The following is a 13,778-nucleotide window of genomic DNA, read 5'->3' on the forward strand; positions in this document are numbered from 1 at the left end:
AGGGACAAAGCCAGCGACCCTCCAGGCCACTGAAGTACACCGAGGGCCTGGTGCTGGCTGCCCCGAGGAGCTGGGGCTGCCCTGAACCTGGCAGTGCCCAAGGCCAGGCTGGGGGGGATTTGGGCAGCCTGGGCTCAGCTGTCAACCCTCAGCTGTCAGCAGAGCTCATCTGGGGATGTAGGCTGGGAAGGATACTTTGACAGTAATAAGTATTAACCTTAACGTGGAAAAAAAAAAAAAAAAAAAAAAGTAATTCATTAATTAAAAGTGATGAAAATTAAAGGGGCTTGTTGGTTCAGGTTACTAGATGCATTTTTAATCAGGAGTAGGGATTTCCATGATGTGCATAAACCGTTTTATGAACTCTGATGACTGCATTTCTTGCTTTCATCAATGGAACACGAGGAAAACTACCATTGATACCCCCAAATGTTAGATTAAATTGACATTTCAGGTACTTAAATACTTTCAATGTAAATAAAAATTATTTTATTCTTATCTACTGTTTATTCTACTGGAATACTTCATTGCTACCTTCAGTTCCTCAGTGTTCATTTGCAGTTACACACTTGCATCTTCAGAGATGCCATGCTGTATCCCCACGCTAGCTGGTAACATTACGGCCTCGATGCAAAAAAGATCCATGAAAATCCATCCACGGGGCATGAAAATCACAGCTCCCCAGGAACAACCAGGGTGGTTTTCCAATGAGAACTTTTCTTCAGACTTCAATGATTAGCCACTTTATGAAAGGACATATGAGAAAGAAATGCATTTTTTAATGTTTATTGGAAAATCTTCTTTTCAATTAAATTGGATTCAAATAGGACAACCAGCATCCAGCCAGCCCAACACGTCTGCAGTGAGGGAGAACTCCGGCTTGCAGAACATAATTGAGCAGCATGGAATTTTGCCAGGATACTAAGATAAACATAATTACTCTTATTACGAGTGTTAATTAATTGTTTGTGAACCCTAATAGTTGGCTGCTTGGTTTTATAGCTCGTTAGAAAGCCAACAATTCTATTAACCACCGCTACCCAGTCATGTTGGGATACTCGTCCGTCATCACCGCAGGTCTGAAACCAGGCTGGTGGCAATCAGGGAACTGCTGAAACGAGCTCCAAGGAAAGAAAGAAACAGTGATACCTAGCAGTAGTTATTAACACCTCCTGGATAAAGGTTCCTTTGTTGTTTGTTTGTCTTTTAGGAGATCTTTGGTGGAAACATTTGCATGAAAAGCCACTGGATAGAGTTAACCAGTGTTGGTTACGAATTCCTGACCCTCCCATACACCACCCAACTGGTGTCACATCACCCAACTGGTGTCACATCACCCAGCTGGTCGTGTCACGGGTGACCTGCAGCAGCTCCACGGGCAGGGCTCTGCGTGGCTTGGCCGGGGCTGCACCCGTGCCTGCTGGTGGTTATTGATTAACGCGCGGCCACGCAGCGCCTGCAGGGCTGGCAGACAATAACTATATTCTCACAAACCGCTGATGGGCTAAACAAGCTATTAATGACAGGCTGCTCTCCATCATTTCAAATGGACAGACTCTGCTGCTTGACCACAAGGACAAGCAGGTTATTGCCTTGAAATCTTATACAAAAGACACAAATAAGATCCTTCTGCTGAAGAAACCGCACGTATGGCTCCACTGTTCATTTTTAGTTGAGCTACGAATAGAAAACCGGACCTGCTCTGAGCTTCAAACAGTTAACCTTTTCTCCAAGGTTTCTACAGCTTGTTAAAATTTGCTACCGGAGAAAGGAATTAGTAAAATATAATTCAGCAAGTAACAACCTAAGTTTTTGGAATACAGGACCAATTCTCCCATATTTAGAACTTTGGGGTTCTTTTTCTTAACTAGCTTAAAATAAATGCTTCCAAGCAGACTTAGCTCTTGGCAGTCACCAGGGAGAGCAGCTGTGCCCACCTGCATGCTCGGGCAGCCCCATGGGACAGCCCTTCCCCTGGCAGCAGCCCCCAGGAGGGTGTGCTCAGAAGGAATCCTTCACCACCAGGGTGCCAAGGACATGGCACGGGCTGCCCCGAGGAGCTGGGGCTGCCCCGAACCTGCAGCTCCCAAGGCCAGGCTGGGGGGATTTGGGCAGCCTGGGCTGGGGGCAGGGGACCCTGCCCATCCTTATGCACCGACACAGGAACATCCACATGAACCCGCTGTGAAGTTCTCCAACCTACAAAGAAACTAGTTGTTTAGGAACGCAGTTGTTTTTACACTGAGAGTATTCCCAAATAACTATTTGTAAAATACTTGCCAAATTTTGTAAAACCAGCTGTGTGTGCAGCAAGATGCTAGGTACCAGAACAGCAGCTGCCTGAAGCACACGTAAGCAGCATAACTGGCTGCAGTCAGGTGAAAGGTGTCCATAAAACATACATACAAGAACACACATCCCATTTTAAATAAAGGATTAAATAGCAGATTGCCCCCTCAATATGAAGACTCTTCTTTTTTCCTTGTCAACTTTGGGGAAATGGGAGGAAAACCAGTTCTTTCCAGGTATTTGGACATGCAGTAATTTAAAGCAGAAGAACAAGAGCAATCGTGTGGCTTAACTCTTCTGAGGAATATCCCTATAATTTACTGGAGCTTAAAAGGTCTTTGTGAACTTGTCTGACATAACACTGAGATATAAAAGTTTCCAGTATGAGCTCTCCCATCCATGAGTGTCATGGGAAGCTGTTAATTTCCTTGAGCACCTGTTCCCAGGACAGATCTTCTGAGATCACAGGGAAAAGGAAAAAAAAAGTCTCAAGGACCTGGAGGTTTTGAAAGATCTTTCACAGAAATACAAAGCAGCTAATGTATTTCATGAAGATGAAATTATTCAAACATACAGTGAGTTACCATGTCAAAGAACTTCAGGTTTCATTACCCTGCAGAGCTTCTTCCCAGTACATTTCCCCCCAAATCCCAGAGAAGCTCTGAACGTGAGTGAACACTATTCCTGGTCCACCATCCCCTGCCCATGCTCCTCGAAAACCACAGAGCCTCTTCCTTCTGAACCTGCTGGTTCGAGGTGACGTTATAAATCAGACCTGCAGCTTCAGCTACTGCAGCACTCCCAATTTAGAAAAAGTACCAGTCATGGTCATCTGTCAAGACTACAGCATCTTTATAATGCATTAGAAAAATTCTCTGAACCCATCAGATTACAACAACCTGACACCAGCAGAGGAATGAAACATTTAAAAAATTTATTTAAGAGATTCAACTAGCATGCAAGCTACCTATGAAACTAGCAAACAAGATTAATTTTAAGACTGCTTTTAGAACTATTCATAACATTCAGCTATTTATTCCACTTACAGATTCAAAATACTAGTTGCAATGGAACATTTAATATGCCACCATTATAAAAGGGAAACTGCTGACAACTGTGCCCGAATATACATCGTTTTCATCCTGCTGTTACTCCAACAAGATATTGGTATACATGCGCCTACAAATCATATTTCCCAAGTGATTCCAAAAATGGGAAGCAACAACAGAAAAGCAATTTTTTTCAAATGCTCGTGCAATACACTGCAATAAGATTTTATTTTAATAGCAGTATAGAACAGTATATGTAACAGTATGTATTTAGAAATTGTATGAAAAATTAAACACGAATTTCAACACTTCTCCTGAGGTATTGAAATATATGTGCCATTAATAGTGAATATTTTGATTTAATGGGATTTAATAATTTGTTTAGATGAACTACTTAATGTTCAGATGATTGCTGATACTAACAGTCTAAGCTCAACGAGCTTCAGACTTGTGACAATATTGTTTTTTTTTCCAGTTTTGATCAACTGATTAGTTTTTAATGCTAAGTATGTCTTGCCATCACTTGCGGTTTGAATATGTTTACTTAAACCAAAAATATTTTGCATCTCAATTATTATTTTATACTGCAGCACTGAATGGAATTTAAGTCAATACATTATTCATAAAGCAAAGACAACAGAAAAAACAAAGCTGTGCACTTCTTTCAAAGACTTCAAATTACTAAAACATACCATATTTATGCATGCAATATTTGATTGTGTGTGTGCGTTTTTTTTTTTTTTTTATCACAAGTTTGTTGTTTTCAGATCAGGATATGCCAAAAATCCTACACCAAACAATTTTTGTTTATAATTAAGGCAATCATCAATCCAAGGATTGTAGTCCATTTTATTTCATCTCTACATCAAAAAAAGTAATTTAAAAAAATTAAAATTCCCTTGAAATGGTAAGATAAATGAAAATGTAAGTGCCTTCACATTATAACAGTAAGCTGACCCTCTGGGAAATGGTTGACTTTCTCAATTCAAGGTATTCAAAGCTCATTCAAAAGTGTTCATTTGGAATGCAGATATCAAAGATGATGCAAATGTTCAAGAGAAAATTAAAACTTACCAGATGTTCTAATCCAGCTTTGATGTTTCCAGGGTCCCTGTAACAGAAGAACAGAAGTTCTAAATAGTTGCTAAACCCTTGTCTACAACAATTTATGTTTAACTCAGAAATGTCAAAGCCATGAAATTTCTCAAGTAAAATTTTCATTTTTAATATCTAAATCATTAAAATATTTATGAAGTATTGATTATTCAAATGCATAATTACAGAATTATTTAGAACCTTAAATTTTACCTGCCTTAAAATTGCTATAAACTTCAGCAAAGCAAGAGGACACTAATTTAAAATATAATTAAAAAAAATAAAAATATAATTATCCCACTACCGAATATTGAAATTATTAAAAGAAGACAGTGTACAGTGGTATTTATCAAATCGACATTCAATGACTTTATGGTTCTGCTTTCTCACTGCTTCAATAATAAAATTTGTGAGAGTAATAAAATTGGTGTGTACTTCTCAAAAATGAGAAGTATTGTGGCATTAAGATAACTGATAAGAGAAAACAATGACTAAACTATCAAAAAAAGGAAAAGCAAACAGAATTCAGAGTGCAACTTAAAGAATCTTGCTACGTGCATACAGCTCAAGCTTGCCATCCTGGAGCAACATAAACAGTTTGCCCAGTTTGACAAAGTTACCTGAAAAGTGTTAGATGTCTATTCTCTGCCACATCAAAAATAAAAGAACAAAACAAGAAAAAAAAAAAACAACAATAATAAATCCCCTAAATCCCCAAGTCCCAAGCTACTAAACAAAGGAAGCTGGCTTCTGCTTTCTATCTGCTTCCAAAAATGTGACGGTATCTTTTGAGGAAGATGGGCTGTAACCATGCCAAACAAGGAGAAACTGTCCCCAGAAGTATTTCAAATAATCAGTTATTGAACTGTATAATGTAATGTAGATTTTATACTTATAACATTATTTTTTCAAGAAATTATTAACCTCTATCAAACCACAGAATTAAAAACAACTTTAGACCTCTGAGACAGCAAACCATGCAAGACTGAAATTCTGTTCTCTTGAACACATAGTATTGGTTACAGAAAGCATAATGTGAAGTTACACATAAAAAAAGGGCTAAAGCATATTAAGTTTTATTATACAGAGTAAGTCCATGTTCAATGGCACATTTTCCAACCTTGCTGTGCTGTACTTCAGTCTCCTTACGTAAAAAGCTTTTATTTTTCAAAGCTTTCAAAAAAAGTCTACGTGCTTTTGCTCTATTTGAATAAACCATGGATGAACCAACAGAAAAGATGCACTTTTCCTACACCATTATTTAGCATTTTTAAACAAGAAAATATCAGTCCAGTCTGTACAATATTTAAAAAGGAACTGTCTTTCACATCTGTTTTGAGGTGCTAAATGGCCTTAAAGAAATTAATTACTTGGGAAGCATCCAAGAAGCTGATGTTAGGAGCTCCCAAGCAATGGTATAAAACCTGCCCTGCTTAGTGGTCTGTCTCCTCTGCTGTCCCTGTCATGACTTCATCAATACTGGTGCAACTCTTTCTGCCCTGTGCTGAAAGCAGGCTTAATTCAATTATAGGTCTCAAAACTGATAAAAATGGTCCTGAAGTGGAAAATGCGAAGAGATTATTGGCAAATGAATAAAGATTTGTATCGAACTAACACACAAGAGTACAGCAGGTTTTTTTTAATCATTCCCTGTCTTAAGTCTTCTGGGAACAGTGAGTTTCCCTTCCCCTCATGCAGCACATCGATTTCTGAATTAGACTGCAATATTAAATAATTAATATACTTGCCATGATTGATGTTTTGCATTAGTTGAATATTAGGTTATCAATCAAAATCCACTTGGTTTAATGTAATAATATTGAAAAAGTGTCACTGGCTGTTCATCCAATTTGTAGTTGAGGCAGCACAGATAGTAATATTGGTGTAACACAAGGCTCTAACGCAGGAAATGCAGTGGTTGAACATACATAAGGCAAACATTATCAAACTAACCAGGACAAGGTTGAGGTTGTCCTAAATAAACCTTGTGGCACCTGTCACTTTCAATGAAAACCTCTTTCCAGCCGGAGGCTGCCATGCATCAATCAGCCAGGACACCTAGTGAAGCCACGGCATCATTTTATTTCTAGTTAAAAATAATTATCCAAATAAGATTCTTGTTAATACTATATTTCAAATATTGCTTTATGTAAAACCGCAGCTCAGTCACCATGGGCTTCAAAGCATAAACAAACCTTCCATTTTTACTGAATACTTCAATCATTAATGCCATAAAACACTACAAAAAAAAAAGGTAGATACAGCTTTATGAACAACCAGTATTACAGTACCCTTAGAAAGAAAGGCTGTAAGAAAGTTATGTTAATTTAGTTATTTTTATCAGATGATAATGTTTTACTAAACCAGAGTGAAAGTTGACTTAATTTTTGACTAAGTTTACTCTGTGCTGCTGTTCAGATTAGTAGCAAACTGGAAGGATCCTGCATTTTTTTAAGCTGTATTTAAAATGAAAACAAACCAATTCATGTTCTTCAGTTCTCCTCAAGTTGTTACCAACTCACTCTCAAGACTTCCCTTGTATTCGCAGTTAGTGATTTCCTTTGCCATTGTTTTTTGGTTAGAACCCATAGGTCACAGGATAATTCTGTAGATTACCTATATCTGGGGATATTTTGGAGTAATTCCTAGTCACAGGACAGCTCCGGCAGAAGGGCCTCTGGAGGCCTGCAGCCCTTCCACCTGCTCACGGCAGGGTCAACTCTGAGGCCCATTTTACTGACTCCGTGGCCCTGCTGAGAGGGCCTCTCCTTTTATCTAGTCCAAACGTCTCTTTTTTCAGCTGTGCTGGTTCTCCTTCCTCCCACCAGACACGAATTGAGCCTGGCTCCGTCTCCTCAGCCTGTGTGGCGGCTGCCAGGCGCCCTCATGGCCGTCTCTTTGCCATGTGCCTGGCCCGAGGCCTCCAGCCCCCTCACAGGGCAAGTGCTCTGGCCTCACCATCTTGGTGGCCTCTACACCACTCTAAGCAGTCCTAACATCTGATTTTGCTCTTCAGGAGCCAAATGAATAAATAAATCACCTCCTCATTAGCAAGGCCTTTGGCAGGATCCCCTCCAGTTCCACAATATTAACTACAAACTGCAAAGAGCAAGGCCAGATGCAGCAGTTCAGGTCGTGCTACACCGCAGTCTTTCATAAATGCCTTTTAATCCCTCTCTTCATGAATGCCAAAGTGCTAGTGTTGATCAGGCAACATTGTCCTGAATTACTATAAAAAAAATTATGATGGAGCCCCCTTCTAAAAATCTGTTGGATCACTCAAAAAGCACATACTGCTTTCAGTAATCTGCCAAGTATCATTTCAAATAAATCCCTTTTCTTTCTCCCAATATTTCTCTTCAATGAAGAACGCTTATAGTCTTCTTGAAATAACTTTGTGTTTTGCCGTTCTCCGTCATCATGTTAACATGCTTCTACTGCTTCCACTCATTTAATGGTCTTCCCTACAGATCTTCCACCGAGCAGCGCATGCATCTGCTACTTTTCTTTTGCATGCTATCAATCCCAACTTGCATTCTACATAAAAAACCTCAAAACAAACAGCTGAAGTCTTCAGATGTCTTTATGAATATCAGACATGCATACAAGAAGAGCATCTCTTACTAGTCTTGACTACCTACTCCACTGTAACCCGCACCTACCTTCACCTCATTAATTACGTGTCTCCTATCAATGAACTGTCAATTCCCAACTAATCTTGGAAGTCTAATGAATACTTAGCACCCTGTAAAACACATTTGGCTACGGAATTTATTACACTAGCCCTGAGTACTAAGTCAATATAGCATCACTGTTAATACTCCAAGTTCTGACTAAATTCCAGCATTTGCATAAAAAAAACAAAGAAACAGAACACACCAAAACAGCAAACAGCTGGTAGCAACTTCCTTTCTCTCTCAGAATGTGGAAATCCCCCATCCAAAACTCTACTAACCTGTGACAAGACTTTCTTTCAGTGGCTGAAATTTTTTCAAAGCCTTTTTTCAAAGGCTTTCAATGGAAATCTCATGATTTCCCAGACCAGAGCTGAGCACTGCATATTCCTGGCAAGAAGAAAATTAGTTTTCCATGTGATTACACTCTGTTTACTTCTACCCTGGGATATCCCAAGACAGAGGGCTGCTCCCTCACTTCTGCTTATTTTATGTTCGATCTTTGATGGATTTAATTTCTTCAGCCTTGAAGGCCTGTATGATCAGACTGAAGGTATTCCAATTATCAAACATTAGAGCAGGAGGAATATTAGGAATAAGGCATTGTGTGCACACATACACACTCAATTGGTTGGCGGCCTGAAATGCACTTGTGGCCTTATCACTGTTTAGTGATGCATTTACACAGTTTTAAACCAGGTAATGTTCTGGAATAGCTTCACAGACTTTGTCAAGCTCACAAAACATGCCAGACATCAAGAGCAAAACAGTTATAGCCAGATCATGCCTTTGTCCAATTCCAGAAAAAATCAAAGCCTGGAACAGGGAGAAAAACAAACAAAGCCCAACACAAAACCGCCTACTATCAGAAATAACCAGAACAAATACATGTGATTATCACATTTGGATGTTCAGAAGGTACTACGTACTTGTTGCAGAGTCCTGAACGCGGTTTTTAGAAATTGATACCCCCATCATATTCCACTAAATTTTATAGGTTTTGTATTGTTGTGTTTGATGTAAAATTATAGGCTGATGTTTCCAAATCTGACTACAGACCATAAATACTTATTTCAGTAGGCTTTGAAAGACACAACAAAGGTTACTTAAAAACTAAGCCGTATGCCTGTCCTCTCCTCCGATACCATTTTTAAGAGTGCTGATCCTCCCAAGTGAATAGGTAAATCCAGACCTACAGACTTTCAGTGACAAGCTGGTCCAACACCACACCAGTGGTCTGGCACAACTGCCTGTAAAGGCTACATAACACGTAGAAACAGAACTCCAGCAAATAACTTACTCTTCAACACTACTAGTTAACATTTTCTGGGTTATAAAAGAAATCCTGAAAAGTAGGGTTTGTATTTTTGTAGCCATAAGTGGAAATTACGTCAAAGGGAAATTACAAAAGACAAGAAGGGAAAACCATACAGGAAAGCCATTTCCTCCTGCCTCTCTTACATAAAGATGAAGGAAAAAACCTGACTTTTTGAAAGTAACCAAATGGTGTATACAAACAATACTACCAGTTAAATCTATGAACTAAAAAAAAAAATGCCCTCAAAGTGCTTGAAAATAGAGAAAAAAAGATACAGCATGAAACAAAGCCCTGTTGGCACATTTGAGATACAAAACCTTTATGACCACTTCTGAAGTACAGTAATGAAAATCAAAATCCTTGAAATCTAGTACTTAAATAAGTTTAAAAAAACTCCACACTACATTTACCTCAAAGATAATTCCTTGACAACTGCAATGGATTTAAGAACTGTGGCTCCTAGAGTCTAAAAACCCTGTTTTGTCCCATTACTGGAAGATCTAACCAAACAAAAACAGAACAGTGAAAATGATTTAGCAGTGCAATGCCAACATCAGAGAGGGTACAGGTGAGAGGAAAGACAGGCCAATAATCTGGCTGTTATTCTGATGGTACCAAGCATTCAGAAAAGCAGCATAATACATTACTTGAGAATTTTATTTTGCACGTAAGAGTTCAACAGGATGAGCTATAGCTAAACTATTGACTTGATGCTACTCTTCGTAGCCTTTTGTGCACAGTAAACGCCCATCAAAAAGAGGGAATGCTTAGGAAGACCTTCACTCTGACTGCTAGAAAAAGACATCCATGACATTTTTGAAGAATCTTGAATGTTGTTTTGCTCTTAATATCACATCCAATGGTCTGGAATGATCCCGAAGTGTAAGGGCTTCAAAATCTGATGTTATTGTGCTCAGTGGCTCCCCCACTCCAGTCAACCAAAGAATTTATTTCACTCGGGAAAAATGGTAAGAAGTTTGGCCAATTACTAATAAATTTAAATCTAATAAAGATTCAAGAAGATCATATGAAGGTCACTTATCAAAAGCAGGAAGAAAAGCAGGAGTCACCCCCACACACCAACACATACGGAATAACTTGGAACTGCTGAAGAACTCAGATGAATATAATGCAAGCTAAATTGAATCATGCTAAAACCAGGGACTTTAAATAGGACACAAGGTGAAACAATTTCCATAATATGTTATCCTAGAGAAAAGAAAAATCAGTACCCTAGAGACCTTATCAAATATTCAAGAGGGAAAAATATATATAACCCTGTCTCAGAGAGTAAAATTCAAGATTTTATGCAATTGAAATAAACACTGAAGCTAAACAGAGGAAGAAAAAACAAAATATAGTGTTGATAGCATCAATATTTTCAAATAGAACCTAAAAAAACAAAACAAAACAAAACAAAAAAACCTTTTCTCCGTAAGTATTTCACAGATAAATGAGAACCAAAATAACTACCCAAAAAAGCTCCCAGTTTGGTTTCAGCAAGACTTCAGATCAGATATAAAAATCTTATAAACTATCAAAGCAGATTTCTTTATCCCGGTTGCCAGTTCAAGCAATTCCTCAGATAAACCTGAAAATTCAAAGGACCTCATACTTTGCAAGTCCTTGGAGTTTTTATACATGTATGTGTGGGGGAGATTGTTTTGGTTTGGATGCTGTCGGTCTTTTTTCCCCCCTCCCTATTCAGTGCACAAGGTTCCCTTCCCAAAGAGTAAAACCTTGTTAATCAAGGTTTGAATTCCCAGCAAACACGAGCAATTAAGCTTCAGACTTCGGAGCATCGCTGTCTCTGTTCACCAGATTATTTGGTAGTTTTAAATAAATTAGACATCTTTGGCCTGCTTTACCTTTTCTGTAATATTATTTAGTAGATATTCAATTAAAACACATCCTGTAGGTGAAAGTGTATGAAAACATTTCACTAATGGACGTCAGTGGTAGTAGGAATTGTTGCTAATTAGTCTCAAAGTACAAAACAGATTACAAAAGTAGCAAAAAGCACAGCACTGTAGATGCACAGAACACTGCACTGAATATTAAACAAAGCAGAGCAAGTTTTAATGCTGGTAAGCATAACTATAGTAAAAACTCTCTGGACTAGTAAAGAGTGTTACAGGTTAATGAGGAACATATAAAGAGTGCACAATAATTATCATACTGAACACCTTACCATCTGTGTTTGGATGACTGCAGAATATAAACACAGTTTATCAGCATTAAGTCTGAAACTAATTACACATGCATTTCTATTAGCATACTTTTAGGATAAGTATTTTAACTGTTAGATTTTCTTCGACTGCACTCAACTCTCAGTGTTGAAGAACGTTAAGTTTAAGTGTAAAGCAGTGAGAAAATTTAAATATTCTGAACACTAAAACAATTTGAGTACAATTAATTTTCCATTTTCCGAAAGCTTCTAAATCCTCCTCTTTCACCCAATTACTACTGTACTTAACCTAATGAAATTTTATTCTGCAGGAACAATGCTATTCTTAAACAAATTTTTGAAAAATATAAGATTAAAAACTTCTACACAAAGAATAAACTCCTAGAGAAAAGATGCAAATAAAATTACTATCATAATCTTTTGTTTTTTATTTGCAAGTATAAAACTGAAGAGAAACAAAAGCATGGAACATAGCATCTGTCATATCAGAATATAAAAAGATGATCCTGGCACAAAATGAAAAAGCTCTAATTCATTTGCAAATCAAGCCTGCCAGTTCTATTTCAAGCTGGCGGTAACTGTCAAGAGTTAACAAGATAATCACTTTCAATCCTGCCTTCAATGGTACATTACACTGTTATTCCATTCAATAAGGCCGTTCTTTGGGGCACTAGATGAATGGTTTTCATTTCTAACTCACACAAAAAGTTGCAAAAAAAATCCATGGGGCTTAAGAAAGAAATCCCTTTATGGGCATTTATCTGCCGGCACTTGCTTTTAGGCAAAATGAGATATTTGGATACATTGGTGTCCATTCACTTCCTCTATTCCTTCAGGCCCTCAGTCTACTGATAGAAAAAAAAGAAAAAGAAAAAGCACCACACAAGGAAACCTCAAGCCCATTTCATTTTTTTTTTAATACTATCTCTGCACATTAAACAAGTTCTGTAACATCTTTTGTAAATGCTACAAGTACGCACAGCTCACTACGCCACACAGAAGTCTCGTCGTATTTAAACAGATCCATCGTTGTTTAACTTCATCACAAACTGCACAAAATGTAGTGAATGCTCATGAAAATTGTGCTTAAGGAAACAATAAACATGTTCCTCATTAAATGTTTAATAAAAACAAAGTTAACAATTCCTATGAAACAAGTTAACATGAAATTTGTCCGTATTAATTACTTGTACTTTGGTTTTGAAGATTCTGTTTTATGCATTCATTCCAAATGGACGAAGTCTTTTAGGTAAAAATAAAAAATAAAAAAAATCTATAGTAAGTATTTAAAACTCACTTGCTGGCCAACAACTTTCTACTAATCCCTGTGGAGAAAAAACAAACAGAACAAAAAAACCTTCCTGCTTTTGCTCATTGCTCAAAACCCCCACTGTAAGATACTACCTGCACGTTAAGGTTGTTTTGTACAGGTATGCATTTTATTACTGAATGTTTTACAGTGACTATCTTCTATTCTTCTGTACTAACTTCAGAAACAAATCAATAAATCTCACTAAATTTTTTATTATTATTGTTTTTAAGTAATGCCTATCACTCTCAGTTCACATGAAAACAAAAACAAACAAAAAACCACACTAATATCTGTATTTAATATTTTCACTGAATTAAGTTTGTCCAGATTTGGGTCTCTTACCCATAGTCAATGCCAACAAGCTCACAACCAATACCCATCTGTAAGTACAGTTTACTTATTTTTTTTAATAACCAAAAATATTTTTCCTGAAGCTGAGGGACCCATCTCGCAGTCACTTCCTATGCTATGTGCATACCTTAAGGAACTTTTTTGGGTCGTCTTCATACACCATCATTGAAAGTTAGACAACTTTTTCCTTACGCCCCCAGTGCAAATGCTTTGTTATAGGAAATGTTTCTGCTCTGGGAAATCTGAACACTTCAAGTTACCAAGTTAGCAAGGCTCTGGCTTTGCTCTTTGCACCTCAAAAGTTTCTTCAGAGCTTCTGAACAGAGAGATGTTCTTATATTGCAGAAATACTGCAACAAACCCAAAACACCGTGCCTGGATTTACGTAGCACAAGAACACAGCCTCTTCATGGCCCTACAGCCCCTACTCCCTGCAAAGAAAGAACATCAAATAAGGATGAATTAAAAGCTCACACACTTTGGAAAGATCTTGAAAGAGCAT

At 37.8% G+C, this 13,778-nt stretch overlaps 1 protein-coding gene across 1 annotated transcript in view; it reads right to left on the reverse strand.

The window, feature by feature from the left end:
• The window catches only part of RSRC1 (arginine and serine rich coiled-coil 1), a 140,215-nt gene that overhangs the window by 70,608 nt on the left and 55,829 nt on the right, over positions 1-13,778 (reverse strand). The window contains exon 5 of the mRNA XM_032193104.1: positions 4,413-4,449. Coding sequence (XP_032048995.1) covers positions 4,413-4,449 — 37 coding nt within the window. The remainder of the gene's footprint in view (positions 1-4,412; positions 4,450-13,778) is intronic.

Source organism: Aythya fuligula, chromosome 9 (genome assembly GCF_009819795.1).
Source record: "Aythya fuligula isolate bAytFul2 chromosome 9, bAytFul2.pri, whole genome shotgun sequence".
NCBI lineage: Eukaryota > Metazoa > Chordata > Aves > Anseriformes > Anatidae > Aythya > Aythya fuligula.